The 20328-nt window shown below is 41.9% G+C and overlaps 1 protein-coding gene across 5 annotated transcripts in view; it reads left to right on the forward strand.

The window, feature by feature from the left end:
• The window catches only part of PPP2R2B (protein phosphatase 2 regulatory subunit Bbeta), a 566434-nt gene that overhangs the window by 21363 nt on the left and 524743 nt on the right, over positions 1 to 20328 (forward strand). For 2 of the 5 annotated variants that reach the window (XM_004384936.2, XM_004384933.3), the window contains exon 1: positions 17465 to 17969. The exons of the other annotated variants lie outside the window; for them this stretch is intronic. In XM_004384936.2, coding sequence (XP_004384993.1) covers positions 17891 to 17969 — 79 coding nt within the window. In that variant the 5' untranslated portion in view covers positions 17465 to 17890. Of the gene's footprint in view, positions 1 to 17464; positions 17970 to 20328 lie in introns of those variants that run through there. 5 annotated transcript variants of the gene reach the window in all.

Raw genomic sequence — 20328 nt, forward strand, 5'->3', positions numbered from 1 at the left:
CATTTTTTGTCTGTATTTTCCATGAATTTGTCTGCCTTTTCCATGAACTTGTCTATTTTTTCCTCATTTTTGTCTGCTTTTTGATTCAATGCTTGGATAATTCTGAGTATTAGAGATTTGAATTCCCTATCAGGTAGTTCTAGTGCCTTTTCTTCTGCTGGAAAGTCATCTGGTGTTTTATTTTGGATGCCTACCGGAACCATCCTGTCCTGTTTTTGTAAATGTTTTGATATTGTCTGCTGTCTTGGGGACATTCAGTAGTTATTTTTCTTGTTTATTGATTGTAGATTTGTTTGTTTCATCCTTTGTTTTTTTTATTAATTTGGTTATGTCTGAGCAGGTGGGCTGTGTGTTCTTTGTTGTTTGCTTATCCATGGGCAAGATACTTTTTGCCTCCTTCTCCAATTGGCAGGTCAGTCACTCAGATATAGTACAGCAGGGCAGGTCTAGTTGAAGAGGAGTTGCTGGGGTGGGTTGTTTGTGGCACTTACTACAGTCACCAGGGCAGGTCAGTAATCAGTGCAGGGCAGTTCCGGTAGGCCGTGCCTGTGCTGCTTGGTGGTGTGATGTTAAGTGCACGGTGCAGGTAGGCAGGATGGAGGGGGGAGATTGTGATGTGTGGAGCTAAGATGGGTATGAGAGAGATGAGAGAGAGGGGAGAGAAACAGTAGCCAAAAACATACAAACAAACAAAAAAGAGTGCTAGGGGAGCTTGCCATTGGAGTGTAGAGATGAAAGACTATGAAATGGAGAAAAACAAAAAGGGGAAGAAGAAAAGAATGAACAAATAAAAATTAGAAAGAAAAAAGAACAGCAAAGCTCCTAGGGATCCCACCAGTGCAGCTGCGAGGTCTGGGGAAGTTGTTTCCAGGTGATGAAGTACAGCCTGGTTAGGAGGCATAGAGGTATTCAGCACCAGATATCCAGGGGACAGGAAAAGAAGGAAGGTATAGAGATACGAGAAACTGAATAATGAAGAAAGACAAAAAGGGAAAAAGAGGGAAAAGAAAACAAAACAAATTTTAAAAAAAGATAAGAAAAACCCCCAAAAAACAGAAAAAAAAGAAAAAAAAAAAAACCCAGGAAAAAAGAAATGTGCTCAGGGATCCCTCTGCGTGTCTGCACAAGCTGAGGGCGTAGGTCCCAAGCCACAGAGCATCGCCCGGCGAGAACGGGCTCCCAACTCAAGAGAAGAAAAAGAAAATAAACAACAGTTGAAAACAAACAAACAAAGAAAGCCCCAGGATCCCACCAGCATGGCAGCATGGACCGGGAAGCAGTTCCACACTTGAATGGAGATCCACAGCCCCTCAGGAAGAAGCAAAGATGACGCACAGAGCCAGGTATTTGAGTGAAAGGAGGGGGAGGTGGTGAGAGGTAAGGAAGAAGTCAGAAGAAGCAGAAAAAAGCAACACCAGCAGCCAACAAATGGTACTCAGGGAGTTGGCCAGTGCGGGCAGGTGGAATCCAAGCAGCCAGTGCTTCCTGGCCAAGAGACTGTGGCCGCGGGAAGTAGAGGAGGCCGAGTGGGGGTGAAGAAGGGTAGGGGGTGGGAAAGTGTATATTGCTGTTTACCGGTTGTTCTGTCTCCTGCTGGAAGCTCCGTGAAGCTGCTTTCTCGTACCTGCTATTTGCTGGTCTCTGATAGCAGTCCAAGATGGTGGATCCCTGCTGCGTTAGCTGATAGGGGACCTCTCCATGTATGTCTCCTCGCTTTCTGTTCTCTGTCAGTTTCTTATTCCATTTGGTGCTTGGCTGAGTTTTTTATCTCTTCATTTGCTGTTTAGGATTTCAGGATTGCTGTTTTCTCTGTTTGGCTTAGTTTTTTAGATCTTTGCTGTGGAGGGACGGCGTGGTGCTTCTGCCTAGAGTGCCATGTTGCTGGAAGTCCCCAAATCATTGTTTTTAATGTTCAGTAGTTGATAAATTTAATCACCATGTTTCTAAATGAGTTTAAAATGGGCATCAGACCCATGTATTTCTTATACCTGGGTGCACACAAAGAACAGTCTCATTTTTGTGAAGAGAAGTAAACATCTGTAGAAGATTCTGGACACAGGTTATACTAACAACTACAAAAGCAGTTGAAAGAAAATTATAGAAAGCTAGTTTCCTCTACATCATCAATAAAAATGAACACTCCTTACTCTTAACTGAAGTATTATTTCCCCACATGATGTCAGTGAGCAAATAGGTAACTGTTTAATATGAACACTGAGATTCATACTATATTGGAGTTTGAAGGAAACTGGAACCTCACTTCTAATCTTCCCCATCTTACAGATGGAGGAACTGGAGTGCCGAAAGGAAAAGGGACACATCCAAAGCAGCAAGTTGACTGTTCCACATCACCTCTTAATGTCCACCACTCCAGTGAAACTATGGGGTTACATTAGATTACTAATATCCTTCCCAGTTAAAAAATACCATGAATCTGTTGTCCCTGACCTCCTGGCCACTTCACGTCTGTTGACTGACTCACTGAATGAGCCAGTTGTTTTGTTTCACTTATATGCTGGAACACGTGCTCCTTGCCTACAAATAGATCCACAAAGATGGAAGGAAGGCAGCATCCCCTCCAAGGGCCTCTGTGTGATCTTTGGCCAAAATCCAGCTTAATCACATCAGCAGCAGCAGCTTAACATTCTGTGTTTGCCTCCCTCAGCCTCCGCTGAAGCACTATATGTAAACCACTGAAATATCACAACTTCTCATGGGCAGGAGAAATTTGATGTCTCTGGCTTGTGATGGGAAAAACAAATAAGTAAATAAAAATGACTAGAAATGGCTTTCTAAAAGTCCAAGAAAGGCATTAGAACAGGGGCCACGTCTGTCTTGTTCACCCAATACTGTGCCTGGCACGTATTGAAAACTCAGTAAACTCACATTGAATAAAAACTATAGCCAGCACCAACAGCATACAGCATTACAAGCACTAGGCTCTTGGTGTGTCAGGAACTTTCCAAGATCTCCTTTCTTAGAAGGGGTAGCATGACACAGTGGTCAAGAGCACAGATTCCAGACCTGCTCACCCAGGTTTGCACCCCAGCTAGGTAACTCTGTGTATGGCATTTAATCTACCTATGCCTTGGGTGCCTCATCTATAAAAGAGGAACAATGATTAGTTAACATACGTAAAGTATTTATGACACAACATGGAGTATAGTCAGCATTCAATAAATATTCACTGCTGTAGTTATTAATGTTTGTACTAATTTAATCACCATACCAGCCCTGTGAAGGAGGTATTCTAATACCCAGATTTTGGTGGGAGAACTTGAGATTCAAAGAGTTTAAATGAGTCAGCAATTCCTCCAAAACCATCGTTAGTAACTGGAAGATTTATGATTTAAACACAGAAGGTGAATACTTAAATAGATTAATGATCACTATGTGTGGTGGTTAAGAGTATGGGTCCTGGAGTCAGGTTGTTGGGTTTGAATCCTGGCTGTATCATTACCAGTTGTGTGTCCTTGAGCAGGTTATTCTGAGCCTTGATGTCTTGAGATTAGATCCTATCACCTAGGCATGTTGTAAGGCTTAAATGAGATAATGCTTATTGGCACTTAGCTAAGCACTCAGCACCCATCAGTAGCCCCAAAACCTTCTTGCGTTGTTATAACTAGTAGCAATGGTTATATAGTCAACTTAATTACTTCCTGCAAAAGCCTAGCTAAACACTTGAGGGTCATCCTTGACACTGTCTTCTTAACTACCCTCCACACACAAACTTATTCACTCTATCACTAGGTCATATTCCATTCTTCCTCCTGTTGCTGTTAGTTGCTGTCCAATCAGTTCTGACTCATGGAGACCCCATGTGTTCAGAATAGAACTGCTCCATAGGGTTTTCAGGGCTGTGATCTTTCGAAAGCAGATCGCCAGGCCTGTCTTCCAAGGTGCCTCTGGGTTTGTTCAAACCGCCAACCTTTTGGCTAGTAGTCAAGCGTTTAACCATTTATGCCAGCCAGGGACTCCTTTCTTTCTCCTAAATACCTAAATATCTCTTGAATCCCTTAACCTCCCTCCAGCCCCATTGTCATTTCCCTAGTGTGGACACCATCTTCTCCTGTCTGGATATTGGAGCAGCCTCCTAGATTTTCTCCCATTCACCTTCCCACCTTGACCATGTCCATTCTGTTCTTCATTCTGTACCTAGAGTAATGTTTCTAGCATGGATTTGAAACCAGACCAATGGGTCAGTGTCCAGCATGCAAGGAGCCAGTCTCTCAGATGCTAGTTTTGAAAGGAGAAAGAGTTTATTTCGCAGGCTAGCAAGTGGAAACTTAGAGGTATCGACCTCACATTGAGTTCCTCAATTTGAGGAAGCATTTACATTTTATAGGTTTGGGTAATTACAGATATTTATACAGGGGTGGAGGAAGGCAGTGGGCAGGATCATGGAGTTCTACATATTCATAGTTTCTATTGATTATTTATTATGGTGCGGGGCTAAGACTTGGCACAGTAGCGGCCGACAGACTCTTCACTTTTGAAATGGGCTTGGCTACTGGAGATGATGTATGTCCGGTGATTTAGGTTCTTTGACATGAGTCTTTTCATTCCTTGGCATGAGTTCTCTTGTGTTATTGAGCATGCGTGGCAGCCCGGGGTCATCTGTTAGCCATCTTTGTCTGTTCTAGGCATGTCTGACCACTCTGAGCCAGTTAGATCTGGATCTGTCTGGAGCTCTCCAGAGAGTCTCAAAACAACTTAGAGGAACTGAGTGATGTGGTGGGGAGGTGACTGGGAGTGGCCTGGTAACTGGTGGAGTACTAATTAATTAGGTGTCCTCCACGTCTGGGATCCCCTAACACAATCATGTCACTAGCCTCCCTGAAAACTTCAGTGGTCCCCATTGTTCTTAGAATAAAATTCAAACTCTTTAACACTGCTTACAAGACCATTCATGCATGGCCCCTACTCCCGTCTCCAGCCTCATTCACCAGTCTACTCCCTGTACTTTATGCTCCAGACATTCTAACATTCTCTCAAATTTCTAAATATGTCTTATTCCCTCATCTACAGCCCAGCACACATGTGCTTCAGGCACACATCTGTGCCTGAACAATTTTTCACCCTCTCTTTCCCTGGCAACCTCATACATCATTCAGACCTTTTTGGGTTTTTTTAATTACTGTATTAAATATATATGTAACAAAATATTTCACATTTTAACAATCTTCACATGTACAGTTGAGTGCCATTAATTAGGTTCATCATGTTGTTCAACTATCACCTTTATCTGTTCCCAAATTATACCATCACCCTTAACAGAAGCTCAGTGTCTCTTAAGCATTAAATCCTCCTTTCCCCGCCTCCCACCCACCCCCAGTAACTACTAATAAACTTTGGTCTCTATATGCTTACCTGTTCTAGATACGTTGTCTAAGTGGGATCATACAATAATCATCCTTTGTGATTGATTTATTTCAGTCAGCATAATGTTTTCAAGGTTCATCCATGTTGTAGCATGTATGTTAGCTTTAGTTTCATTTACTCTAGTAATCCTTCTCTAACCCTGGGCTCAGAGCTTGGTGTCCCCTTTAGGAAGTTCTGGAGGTCACCCATCATAGCACTTACCCACTGCGTTACAATTTTCTAGTTCTTTCCTTGTATCTTTCCTAGACCATACTATCCATGAAGCCAGGACCGTGTCTAGCATGACTACTACAACTACTTCTTTACTACAACCATGAATTGTTTAAACATCCCTAGTGCCCAGCACAGTGACTGGCATATAACAGGTGCTTAACAAATATTTATTGAATAAATATATGAATGAATGAGTGAACAAACACTAGCTTTCCATACAGCAGAAAAAACCAATGCAGAGGAGACTATAAGAAAATTATTCTAGTGGAAAGAGTGACATTTCTTACTGCTAAGTAAGAATTCCCTGTCAATATACTTGGCTGATGGAATTCTTTCGAATTTAAATTATTTATTGCAGAATGGAACTTCATTTTTCAATGTGCCAGTATCAGGGATTGACTAAAGATCCCAGATAGAAAAAATGGCAACCACATCATATTTTTAAAATTTCAAAGCACTTTTATGAGTATTATTTCATAGGGTCTATATACCAGGCCTGTGATAGAGTGAGGTAAGAAAACTGAGGCATGAAGAATTACAGTTAAAGCACAGTTCATCTTACTCTTAATCAAAATATTATCTTCCCACATTATGCTGCCTTATGTACAATTAATACAGCCATTAGCCCAATGCAGGACTTGCAGGCCATATTGCTGTAAAGCATTGGTTCTCAGTGAGGGGGGAGGGAGAAGGGAGTAATTTACTACCCAGGGGGGACATTTGGCAGTGTCTGAAGACATTCTTAATTGTTACAATTAGGGAGTGCTACTGGCATCTAGTAGGTCCCTTGGTGGTGCAAACAATTCGCACTCGGCTGCTTACTGAAGGGTTGGCAGTTCAAATTCATCCAGCAGTACCGTGGAAGAAGGCCCTGGTGATCTGCTTCCATAAAGATTATAGCCATTGAAAGCCCTGTGGAGCGCAGTTCTACTCTCACAAACACATGGGGTTGCCATGAGTCAAAGTCAACTCAATGGCAATGTGGTTTTGTTTTGTTTTGTTTTTTAAACTGGCATCTAGTGGGTAGAGGCCAGGGATACTGAGGAATGTCCTACAATGCACATGGCAGCCCTCCACACAAACAATTATCCTGTCCAAGTGTCAATAGTATTGAGCCTGCTGTGAAGCAAGGCTAGCAGACTGAAACGACAGGGAGTAATATAAGTATGTAAATCTCTTCAGTTGTTTTTAAAGGCATGAGGCTTGAATTAAGAAACAAAATACTATGCAGGCCATGAAGCTCTTCTGCAGGCTGCTGTGTGCAGTGTGGCACTTTCAAGGGAATGTCTTTGCTGAGTAAGTAAGGTTTTCCCCAAACCTCAAGAACAACAAGTAGAACCTTTTCCTCCCTGCTGTCTCCTGAAAAGATTTACTGTTATGGCCTCTCAGAGTCAAGAAAAAAATTGGGTTAAAATTGTTTTCTAAAGAAGACATTAAACCTGATCACTCAAATGCTTTTTCTATAACTCTAAAAAGTGACCTGAGGGTCAGAAAACTAACACCTTGCCACCTGGATTCATGTGCTGGATTGCCTTAAAATTCTCTAATGTCTTCATCTGTCCAAAAGGAAATAGTGCTGCCTTATCTTGGGGAAAACTTCAAGGCCAAAGTAGATATCATAGTCAGAGAAATCCTTTTAAAAATGTAGTTATTATATCAACCTACTGATTCCTTTTTATATCATTCATGGTTTAATTAAAGCCCAGAGATGTACAGGGAGGGAAGCAGACAAGATAATTCCTTTTGAGGAATAGGAAATAATCTGGATTTGCTTTGGAAAGATCTCTTCTAATGAAGGCTTTTAAGTGTTATGTATACTAATTAATTGGACTGTTCTTTGTCCAGCTTGGACAAGGGAGGTTGAAGACCACTGTTTCCAATGAAGGCTGATTAGTGCAGAGTCCAAATACAGAAGTTGGAATCTGCTTTCAAAATTTAGAGTGTATTTTAAAATCTTTTTAATTCAGAGTAAATAGGGAAAAAGTCCATTTGAATTATGAATAACTGTATCATAAAAATTTAAAGAAATGCAATATTATTTTCATGTTCATAAACAAGCCTAAAGGAATACTTTACAAGTGTTATTGAGGCTGACTAATAAATAGAAGTACATATTATTCCTCAAATAATCCTTGAGGCTCCCTACCTTTAAACTTTTGTTCTTATTATTATTCCCTATCCAAATGTTCTTCCCACTCACATCTCTACAGACTCAAATCTTCCCTGTCCTTCAAAGCTCATCTCAAGTGCCACCACCTTCAGAAAGCCTTCTTGGAATCTGTCCCAATGTCCAAATTAGGTGTGAGAGTTTTCTACTCTGCACTTTACTCTCTTATGGCCCTTCTGTAATTTGTAATAGATTCATATTTACTTTGTTTAATTAATTAGTTTATTGTTTCTCATCTCCCTACTTACTTTTACACATCCATCTAACCCTACAGCCCTTGGCACCATGTCTCAGAAACAGTAACTCTTTAATGCATATTGAATCACTGGAGGCATGGATGGGCAGGGGCATAGATTTGGTTAGATTTTTCCTACATAGTTATGCTAGTGATTATCTTAGCAAGTTCTTTCTTTCCAGTAGGTCAGAAGCAAACTCGACCAGTCTAAATCAAATGTCCACAACTTCCAAATGAGGAGATTCAGAAATTTAGTCTAATTCCAGGTGCTATCCTCTGTCCTACACTAGACACCAGGGGAGGGAAGAGAAGGACATGGAGCCCAGGGAGCAGAGCAGCATCCAAACAATTTGGGGGGAGGAGTCGGGAGCCTGCACTGGAATCTTAGCTCCTACATTTGTTTGCAATTGGCAAGATATTTAACCTCTCTGTGCAAATTTCCTCATGGATAAGCACAGAAAATAATGTTTACTTTATTGTCGATTTTTCAGGAGGATTCAACAAGCTATTCTGAGTATAGTGCTTAGGAGAGTGATTGGAACCCAGCAAGAACACAGATCTGGTGGTTGCCATTTCTACTGTGATTATTGTCTTCTATTAAAATCAAATCAGATTTACATGGCTCAGAACTAAAAAATCATATTTCCTGCTTGCTCAGACATCCCTTTATAGATTAGGAGATGCTATTTGTCTGCATTTATAGATACTGTGAGAGTCAGTATATAAAACTTGGTGAAAAACATGCTTGGCTTTATTATGCTTTTCCTTCTATGGTCTTTTCAGTGACAGCCAAAATCTTCTGTTGTAACAAATTAGGTTTTGTTTTTCATTTGCTGCATGGTACTGTCTGCTCTAAATTGAGCCTTCCCTCCATCTTCAAAGTCCTCTCTAGTCTTATCTGTAGCTGCCCACCTCTCATTTGCTTTCAGCACACGCAGATAGAGCTGGCTGAGGCATAGATCCATCCTGCCAATCAAACGTGCGTCAAGTCTCTACTGATCTCTCCGCTAGGTCTGTGGGAGTGCGAAAGTGAACAGGACACCGCGATCCCTGCCCTCATGGAGCTTCTATTAGAGCAGTGAAACAAACATTGCACAAGTTACCATTTGACACTAAGTCAATAATTAAATCAGAAGAGGAAATTGCTGTGAAGGTAAATTGAAGGGTGCAGCAGGGTGGATAAGAAGATGAAAACCATTCCTCGGTCAACTCCTTCTTGCCTTTCAGGTCTCAGATCATCTGTCACCTCTCAGAGAAGCCTCCCCTGACCAACCAAGCAAAGCAGTTACTCTCTACCACACCTTCAGTTTAATTTTCTGCATTCTTCTTCACCATCTGAAAAAATACTGATGTACTATTATTTACTTATCGTCTATCTCCTCCTTCTAGAATATAAACTCAATGAACCTCAACATATTATTTGTTGTGGCATCTCAACATCCAGAAGTGTGCTTTGCACTTAATAGATGCTAAAAATATTATATTGTATGAATGGATGGATAAATTAACCAAAAAAAGGATCAGCTTTCTTCCAGATCAGAATTTACCAAGTTTAACTAGCTGGGGTTAGGAGGATGGGGGGTGATGGAAATTATGTTACAACTTTTCTTATTCAGTTCCATTCAATTCAGTCTAGCACATATTTATCAAACTGCTGTTATGCTCAACTACTAACCTAAAGATTGATGGCTCAAACCCATCCAGTGGTACCACAGAAGAAAGGACTGGTGATCTGCTCCCCTAAGGATTACAGTCAAGAAAACTCTATGGAGTAGTTCTACTCCGTAACATATGGGGTCACCGTGAGTTGGAATCAACTCAACAGCAACGGGTTTGGTTTTTAGGTTTATTATGTAAAAGGCAGTGAACCTCGTACTCAGGATTCATCAGAGAAAAGTCAGAGTTCTACCCTTATGCAACTGAGTGTGGCAAGGGAGTCAGATACCAAACAGCAATTATTAAAGTAATTGAATAGCACTTACAATGGGTCAAGGAACCCCGGTGGCACAGTCGTTACAGCAATCGACTGCTAACCGAAAGGTCAGTGGTTCAAAACCACCAGCGGAGAAAGATGTGGCAATCTGCTTCTGTAGAGATTTCAGAATCGACTCACCAGCAGTGGATTTGGTTTGGTTTTGGTTTACAATGGGTCAGGCACAGCTCTAAACAATTACTGAATTATCTCATTTAATTCTCAACACAACCCTATACATTAGAAAAGATTTTTATCCTCCAAGAAGAGGATAGGTCCTTTATCTTATTTACTATTGATTCCTTAACACTATGCATAGTGTCTGACATTCAGTAGATGCTCAATAAATATGTTCAAAAATGAACGAGTGTTTGTTTTGAAAGGGAAGAATGGTATTTGAGAGTCTGTAGCAGGGAGACTTGACCCAGCTGGAGGCATTAAGAAATCTTTTCTCTAAAGCTGTGACATTTTATCTTAGATTTGAAGACTGAATAGGCATTTGCTTTGCTTTGACTTGACTTGACGGTGAAAACCTCCAGCACATTCTGACTGATCTGAAATAAACTAATTTTTCTCACCTGGGCTTAGTTTCTTTCTTAGCAGAATGAAAAACCGTGATGATGAACCAGCCCCAAAAGGAGGTTAGAAGAACGTGCTAAAAGGGAATGATCAGGGTAACTTACCCATAAGAGTTTGGCTTCATTGAGAGAAGGCAACATGGTACTGGAGGGAACAGACTGTTGGGAGATCCCAAGGCCGTTGGCCCCACGGCAGGGGCTCTTGCTGGAACTTTTCAGGAAAGAAGTGATTGTTTTTGATCTCCCTGGTACATAGTGCAGCACTCAAGAAAGTCCCAATTAATTGCTTGATTGCATTTTGATGACAGAACTTGGCAGGTGGGGAATTTCTTGTCCCTGGACTCTGCTCTGCCAGACTCCAGGAACCTTCTCGCATGTACTGAAAATGGGTCACCTTTATCTTTCCCTCCCCCTAGACTTCCGGTTTCTCTTTCAGAGGCCTCTTCTGCTCTGGGACACCCCTCTTCTAGTGGATACATCTCCAAGAAACTAATGGCACCCCTGTCAGTGCCTTAGAAATCCCCCACCTTATAAAGATGATATTCTTCTCCTGGTGATCCTGCTTTTATCTCTGATAACATTAGGTTTATCAGAGTCTAATTCCACTTACAGAGTTAATGACTGCTAACTGTTCATTTGCTATGCCTCCCAGTAAGATAATTGCCTCTTAACAGGAGCTTTCTGTAAATAATGGCTAATGCAAAAGCATGGATGGAGAATGTAGACTTTTAGGGCTCTATAATCCCAAAGAATCTTTTCTGACCCCCTTCCTGCTATCATCACTCAGCGAAATTTCAGATTTATGGTTGGGGTGGCCACAATCATTGGGTAACAACGGTGAGGTACGTGATTTAGGACAATGATATCCGGAATACTTTCTGTTGCCCTTGCCCTGAAAGTCAAAGCTTGAAGTTAAATAGCTTACTCCAGAGGTTCTCAAATTTTAAGAATCACCTGGATTGTCAAATATGCAGATTCCATGTCTGTCCCCAGAGAGTCTGAGTCAATAGGCTTGGGAGCTGTGAAATCTGTTTGCTTCACAAGCTTACCAGGTGATTCTGATGTAGAAACATTAGATCCCCTCAGAGGCTGTTTGTCTTTGGATAAATTCTTAGAAATATCCTCTCAGCCTGGTTTTTTTTTTTTCTTTTGCAAAATATTTTCCTTTTTTTTGAAGTGATTCAAAGAGTAAAAAGATTGGGAAGCACGCTGAAACCATTTGAACAGCCCAATGGTGTAATGCAAACCACCTGCATCAGAATCACACGCCTGAAGACATTTCAAATTTGTTGTTTCTGTCCCTTGCCCATTCTGCATATGGGTAGGTAGCTATGGCACCAAATCGGTCATTTTGCATTGGGATTGGAGAAGACAATTTCAATGGAAGTCAGGGGGGTACTGGCTGGTTTGGAATGACTCACTTGGGATTTGGGTGCTAGCCTCACTGGTCTTTTGTGTCCAATGGAAGAGAAAGTTTTTTTGTTTAGTTCTTTGAGGATAATTATGGGGAATACCATCAGTGAGTATTTTTTCACTCAGGAAGTATTTACTGAGGGCCTAATATTTACTCAGAAGGTGTTTACTAAGTTCCAACCTGTTTACCTAAGACTGAAATACACAATTAGATTTGAAGCATGTCTATTCATTAATAATAGAAAACCTTTGCTTGAATCAACTATTCCAGGCTTATGATAGGCTCAAATTTATTGCATTCATGCTATGAAGGACGCCTACAAAAAAGTATAAAACTTTTTACAGAGTTTCTCCCAAATATATGCATTCATTCTTTTTTTTTTTTTTTAATTGTGCTTTAGGTAACAGTTTATAGTGCAAATTAGGTTCTCATTCAAAAATTTATACACAAATTTTTTTGTGACACTGGTTTCAATCTCCTCATTGGGTCAACATTCTCCCTCTTTCCCTTTCCACCCAGGGTTCCCTCTGTCCATTCATCCAGTTTTCCTGTCCCTTCTTGCCTTCTCACCTTTGCTTTTGGGAAGGTGTTGCCCATTTGGTGTCATATACTTGATTGAACTAAGAAGCACATTTCTCGCATGTGTTATTGTTTGTTTTATAAGCCTGTCTAATGTTTGACTGAAAGGTGGGCTTTGGGAGTAGCTTCAGTTCTGAGTTAGCAGGGTGTGTGGGGGCCATAGTCTTGGGGATTCCTCCAGTCTCTGTCAGACCAGTAAGTCTGGTCTTTTTTCTTATGTGAATTTGAATTTGCTCTACATTTTTCTCTCGCTCTGTCTGGGACCCTCTATTGTGATCCCTGTTAGAGTGGTCAGTAGAGATGGTTCACAGAGTAGAACCATCTAGTTCTTCTAGGCTCAGGCTGGTGGAAGCTGTGGTTCATGTGGTCCATTAGTCCTTTGGACTAATCTTTCCCATGTTTCTTTGGTTTTCTTCATTCTCCTTTGCTCCAGATGGGATGGGACCAATAGATGTATCTTAGATGGTCGCTTGCAAGCTTTTAAGACACCAGATGCTACTCTCTAAAGTAGGATGTAGAACATTTTCTTTATGAACTATGTTATGCCAATTGAGCTAGATGTCCCTCGAGAGCATGGTCCCTTCCCTCAGCTCCAATAACTCAGTTCCTCAAGATGTTTGGCTGTGTCTAGATGTTTGCCTTGGTCAAGTGGTGCTGCCTTTCCTTACCTTATGTGTTGTCTTTCCCTTCACCAAAGTTAACACTTATCTACTATCTAATTAGTGATTTCCCGTTCCCACCCCCCCACCCTCATAACCATCAAAGATTATTTTTTTTCTGTGTGTAAAGTTTTTATAATAGTTTTTATAATAGTGGTCTCATACACTGTGTGTCCTTTTGTGATTGACTTATTTCACTCAGCATAATTCCCTCCAGATTCATCCATGTTGTGAGATGCTTCAGGGATTCATCATTGTTCTTTATCGTTGCATAGAATTCCTTTGTGTGTAGTTACCTTAGTTTGTTTATCCACTCATCTGTTGATGGGCACTAAGGTTGTTTCCATCTTTTTGCTATCATGAATAATGCTGCAATGAACATGGGTGTGCATATGTTTATTCGTGCGATGGCTCTTATTTCTCTATGATATATTTCTATGAGTGGGATTGCTGGATCGTATGGTATTTGTATCTCTAGCTTTTTAAGGAGGCGTGATATCATTTTCCATAGTGGTTGTACCATTTTACATTCCCACCAGTAGTGCATAAGAGTTCCAATCTTCCTGCATCCTCTCTAGCTGCAACAGCATGGGAGGAGCCAATGGGAAGGGAGTGGGGAGGTGGCATATAGGGCTAGGTGTGAGGGAGAAAGAAAAAGGAAAAAAATGGCAGCAGGGTGGGAGCTGGTGAGTGGAGGTGGGGCAAACCTGGAAAGGCTGCTGGCCAGTTGCTCTCTAGCTGCCGCAGCGTGGCAGGGGCTGGCAGGAAGGGGGCGGAGGTGGCATACAAGGCTATGTGGGAGGGAGAGAGAAAAGGAAGAACAAGAAAATAATAATAATATTTTTTAAAATGTGTGGTAGGGGCAGGGTGGAGCGGGTGCATATGGGAAGGGAGGGGTAGTAACATACTGGGCTAGGTGGGAGGGAGAAAGAAAAGACAGAAGTGAAAGAAGAAAAAAAAAGAGCAGGCAGATAGGAGTGTGGCAGACCCAGCGCAGCAGTCAGCCAGCAGCTCTGCTTCGCTGTTGCAGCATGGCGGAGGTTGAGTGTGGGGAGAGGTTGGCAGGAAGGGGAGGGGATGTGGAGTACAGGGCTGGATGGGAGCGAGAAAGAAAATGGAGAAAGGGGAAAAAACACAAGCAAAAAAGAAAAAGAAAAAAAATGGCTGCACAGCGGGAGCCGGCAGGTGGGGGCGGGAGGACCTGGGGTGGTGGTGAGCCGGTAGCTCTCTAACCATGGCAGCACAGCAGGGGTTCAGCAGGAAGGGGAGGAAGGTGGCATATGGGGCTAGGTGAAAGGGAGAAAGGGGAAATAAAAAACGGCAGCGTGGTAGGAGCCAGTGGGTGGGGGTTGAGTGGACCCAGGGACCAGTGGGAAAAGAGGAGAAGTGACATACAGGGCTAGATTGAGAGGGAGAAAGAGGGAAAAAAACAAAGGAAAATGGCGGTGGAGTGGGAACCAGCGGATGGGGCAGGGTAGACCTGGGGGTCGGTGGGAAGGGAGGGGAGGTGACGTATGAGACTAGGTAGAAGGGAGAAAGAAAAAAATGGCAGCGAGGCGGGACCCAGCCGGTGGGGGTGGGGTGGACCCAGGGTGGCCGTGGGCCAGTGGCTCTCTAGCAGCAGCATTGCAGTGGGGGCCAGTGGGAAGGGAGGAAGGTGGTGTATGAGGCTAGGTGCGAGAGAGAAAGAAAAGGAAGGAGGAAAAAAGGAAAAGCCGTGTGGCAGGCAGGGGTGGGGTGGGCCTGGGGAAGGCTCATATTGTGCACCCTGGTGGTAGGGGCTGCTGGGATGGGGGTTTCTTGCTTCAACTCACCAGAAAGGCGAGGGGTAGGAAAATGCGTTTCTCTGGTTACCGGGTGCTCTGTCTCCTGTTGGGAGCTCTGTGAAGTTGCCTTCCCGTGCTCCCTGTGTGGGCCAATTGTTGGCTGTGCTTCAAGATGGTGATGCTGTGCCATGTTAGTTTGCAGAGGACCTCCACTCCATATCTCTCCTTGTTCTCTGTTTTCCTTCAGTTTCTTCTTCCGTTTGGTGTTTGATCTAGTTCTTTATCCCTTCATTTGATGCTTAGGGTTCCAGGATTGACTTTTGTATCTGTTTTACTGGTCTTTGCTGCAGAGGGATGGCATGGTGTGTCTGTCTAGGGTGCTGTGTTGACTCCACATACCCATTCATTCATTCTTTCACTCACTCACTCAACTAATATTTATTGAGTACCTGCTCTGTCCCAGGCACTAGGCTAGGTACTGAAGGTACGAAGATGAATTAGATATTGATCTCTCCCTCAAAAAGTTTACAATTTTATGTTTAGACAAGCTAAGCAAATAAATGCAATAAAATTCTATGATTGAGAGCTAATATTACTGTTAGAGATAAAAATGATAAAAATTAAGCACTTACAATGTACTAGGCCCTGTGCTAAGCCCTTTATATGAACTATCCATTTTGCCCTTACAGAATCATGAGATTCTATTATTATCCTTACTATATATGTAATGAAACTGTGGGATGTTAAGTTGTCCAAGATCACACAGTAAGTCAATATTAAAGGCAGAATTAAACTTGCTGTCTAACTGCAGCACCACCCTCTCAACTACTCCTGCTCTTTGGTGGCTCTTGAGTTGACATATGGCTGCAGATGATCAGAGAAGGCCAGCAACAACAACAGCAACATTGGTAGTTTACCAAGTGCCTACAACATTCCAGGTGCTTTATGCTTATTGTATCACTTATTTCTTTCAGGAATATACAGGGAACACCTTATTATTGTCCCCATTTTGTAGATGCAGAAACTGAGGCTTGCAGGTGTTATATTTTTGTTCATTGTCTACTCAACCAGTAAATAAACTGACTGTAATTCATATTTGGGTCGGATTGGCCCCAAAGCCCATATACCTTCCACTTTGCCTGCTGCTAACCATAGTTTGTATGTAAAGCATTTCTCAGGAAGACATCTTTGGATATGTTCTTCTGTCGTAAGTTTGAGATACCCATACAACCAAAGCAAACCATTTAGGTGTTGGTTAAATAGTACCTTACTTTGATGCCCCTACCTCACCAGTTTCCTGGGTCTAGGAAGGGTGATGTGTTTTATGATTATCTCAGGAGTAAATGGCATGGCTCTGCCAATGTCTTCATGTCATAATGGTCCCCAGACCAGAAAGGTGGCACATTGGTGGAGCCAGCAATTTACATTATCATTGCCTGTACTGGCACTATAATTACTTTATGGCTCTAAGACTTTGCCCTCCTGGACAGACTATCACATATCTCCAATGGTGTGTTAAATATGTTTGCAAAGAGGTGAGTCTTAAAAGGCTTAAAAAAATATTCTAACAGATTTTCATAAACCTTATTTTTTAAAATCCCACTCAGGGGAATGTTAGTTTTCTTCTGCAGACCTGTTAAACCGTTTCCTTGTGTCTCAGAACACAGCACAAAAGACACTCACCTCTTTCTCTTTGTCATACACAGTCGTGTCTTTGACAGAACTTATAAATCCCAGGCTGACACCTTGTGCTTATTTTCCGGTGATAAGTTTTCCAAAGTCAGTATTATTTCATGGACCAAAACCAAACCACCCCTCACCCCAAATTACTTGTATTTGGTGATTGACCATGAACTTTAGCAATCTCGACCTCTGGGACTCCACCTCAGGTCGAAACTCTTCTGGAACTGAGCTCTTCTAAAAACCCACCCTTGTTTCTTATCCTCAAAGTAGGAGCCTGGGATTAGGGGCTGTGTATATAAATCTCTCTCTCTCTCTCAGTTGAAACCTCAGTGAGAATTTTGGAAAAGTTGGTATAATCCTCAATCAACTTACTTTTTCCATGGTTTCATATGCTGTCAGGGTGCATGAGTTGGTGAAGGGTCAGTTCCCTCGGGTTTAGTCTCTAGTGTTGTGGTTTTGTATTTGTACAGCAGAAAACTCAGAACTAAGTTACCGCTAATGTGAGTGCTGGCAGGCAAGGAAAAAAAAACAAAAGCCATGCTGGAGCACAGACTGTCTGTGTTAGCCCTCTGTCACTGACTACTCAGAGCAGCTTTGGGCTTCACCTAAGTGATAAACGGTCCTATTGTTTGGGCTTTGGTGTTGAAAAAAAATCGCACTAAATCTAGATTAAGCGGGGACAGAGACCCATTTCATTGCACTGTACTTTAATATTCCTGAGATCCGCGGTCTTCAGGTGGCTCTTTTTAACAGCCGTCTCTCTCCAGGGTGGAACACTATCCTGTCTTTGTTTCATCTGATCTTTGAGCTAAATGAGAGATGGTCACTTATCCTCCCAACTCCCATATCTGGCTGGATTTCTGTTGCTAAAAGAGAAACTGACCACAGGGAAAAGGTAGAGGTTTCAGGCTGGGCATTTCAGTGTGTGTTTACAGGCGGGACTGACTGACTCAGCAAATCCTGCTCGGAGGAGCCGCAGCCAATGAAGAGGCTATATCCCGGCTTGCTTGGGGGCTTCTGAGTTTGAGCTGCATGCAGAAATGTAAGGCAGTGCTTCCTGGCGCTGATGACAAAATGGGACCCATCTCCAGTGATTCCTCGGGCTTCCCAGCTCTGCAGATCTGGGAGAGAACCTACATAAACATATTGGTGATGTAGTCAGCTTTAAAGGCCCAGGGAATCCTTATGGATTCAGGAGACTGGTTTTTTATGTAGATTTTTATTTTTTATTTTTTGGGGAAGATGAAATGCTTCTCTCGTTACCTGCCTTACATCTTCAGACCTCCGAACACCATCCTCTCTTCCAGCTGCCACACGGAAGGTACAGACCAGAGAGGGAGAGTATCTGGGTGGGTGGGAAAAAGTGGGCTGGTATATGACTTGCCACAGGCTCTGCTGACACTGCTTTCTGTAGCTACTAGATAGATGACTGTCGTTCCTGGGAAAAACTGGTATCTGACAGACTTAGATCTGCTTCTAGAATCACCTTGTCTTCTACTAGGGAAAGGAAGTCTTTTCTGAGAGGCAGGGTAACGTTGAAAAGGTGATCTCTAAGCTGATACAGCTGATTAGAAAATAATTGAGAAATATTTTTCCAATTTCCCTTGTTCCATTTAACATGCGAACAAGTCATTGGAACTAGTGTCAAGCAAAAAACATTTCCGTAGATGCTGCCACATACATTTATCTAAGCTCTCTGTGTTGCCAACTGTTTGTTTAATAACTTGGTGCATGCTCAAGAACGCAATTAGCAAAATAGAAGGAGCTTACTACATGGCTGTGTAGCGTTGATGGTTTGAGTAGTTAACTTGAAGTCTGTGCTTAGGTTGCAGAGCAGCAAGAACACAGCTGACTTTCAGCACTTGCTGGAAAGGAGTTTTGTGGGAATCCTAAGTTAACACTTAAGGTGAGGGTGAGTGGAGACTTGTGCAAACAGCCCCCCATTTTTGTTCCTTTCAGGGAGCTCCTCTGCTTCCCTCTTACCTAGCGTGATCTGCATACGTGTGTGTAATTTCTGTGTGCACGTGTGTGCACCCTGTAAACATTCTGGCAATTCACCTTCAACCAAGCACTGCAGATTTCAGCATTTCTATAGTCAGTGGCTGATTGTGCGTATTGGATATGTGATTTGCCTGTTTCTTTTGATCTAGTACATCCTTAGAAAAGAGCAATTTCAAAAAAAGCAACCGCCTGGCCATCTGTCAGCCTTAGGGGTTGTCCTACAAGCAGTACTGGATTGAGGAGGGCTGAGGATGGTGAAGTGCCGGGACTCCACTTCAGCTCCAAGCTCTTCTGGAACTGAGCTGGGAGGACCAGTCTGTTCTGAAAACCCACCCTTGTTTCTTATCCTCCAAGTAGGAGCCTGGGATTAGGGGTTGTGTATATAAAATGAGAAAAGCATAACCCAAATATATTGTAGTATAGGGTGGTTTTCAATTAGTACTCACAGGGAAAAGAGAGCAGAGTTTGGGATCACCCTTGAATTGGGACTGAGGATGACATTTTCCATAGTCATTGACATTTCACAGATTTTTTTCAATTGGATAGTTCCCTTAAAATTTTTGTTGGTGGCTAAAGGAAAATACCTTTTGAGAAATCTGTCTTCCATCATGAAGAAAAACTTAGTAAGTCCCTATATATATTTGGGAGTGGGTTGGAGGGATCAAAATCTCAGAGAATATGTTCAAAATACAAAAGACCTAAACCAAATGCAAAAAGCCTAGATGATTTTTATATTTCTGATAGGTTCCCCTCCCAACTCAGACTTTGAGAACCCACTGTTCATTCAGTTATGGTTTTGTATATTAGTCAAACTATATGTCCCACATCATATAGCACCCCCCCAAAAAAAACCCTCAGCAACAAGAACTTTTTAAGTGCTTATTTTCATTAAAATTTCACTGATTTATCCAATCAAAATGGAAACCCCATTTTGTTCATATATATAAAAAATCTCTACTTAACCCAGTATCACCAGATTTAGAGGGTAGCGAGGGAGTAGGGAGACATGCCGTTACATTTGTTGCAAGCCTAATAAAGACAATGGGTAAGGATAATAGCATCTGTCCAACACTAGCATCATGGATGTGGCATTGTGGGAGAGTGGAAAAGGCATGAGTTGGATGCGAAGCAAGTCGGGCCAAGTAACTTATCTGTTCTATGCCCATTTTTATGTATAAAATGGAAATAAAAAGTAAATAAAATAAAAATAACTCCCAGGATGTCATGAGAATTAAATGTGATAATACAAAGTTCTTAGTACAACTCAGCACGTGATAGGTGCTGTCTGTTTCTGAGTCCCACACATTATGTATTTTCCTAGATATTCAAGCTTTCTTTATCTTTTGCACCATCTGAATCAATGAGTCACTAGGAACTAATTGCACTTTTTTTTTTTCTTTAAAGTTTGTCTAAGGAGAAAAATATATCAGTATGAGTCTAGGTTTGTGTTTTTCTTCTTACGCTGTTAGCAATCATGTTACCATGTATGCTGTTCTGGAAAAGTTCTGGCTATGAACTTCATATTTTATTTAATTGAAAATTGAAGAATGAATAACTTGTGTATATCCCCGTGAAAGTCAAATAAATACAAATGATCTAAACAACCCCTTTAAGAGTAATTCTAGAACATCTTTAAAAACTTCAGTAATTCCTGGGCTTCTTAGGGAACAAAACCATAC

This window comes from Trichechus manatus, unplaced genomic scaffold (genome assembly GCF_000243295.1).
Source record: "Trichechus manatus latirostris isolate Lorelei unplaced genomic scaffold, TriManLat1.0 scaffold00130, whole genome shotgun sequence".
Classification (NCBI taxonomy): Eukaryota; Metazoa; Chordata; class Mammalia; order Sirenia; family Trichechidae; genus Trichechus; species Trichechus manatus.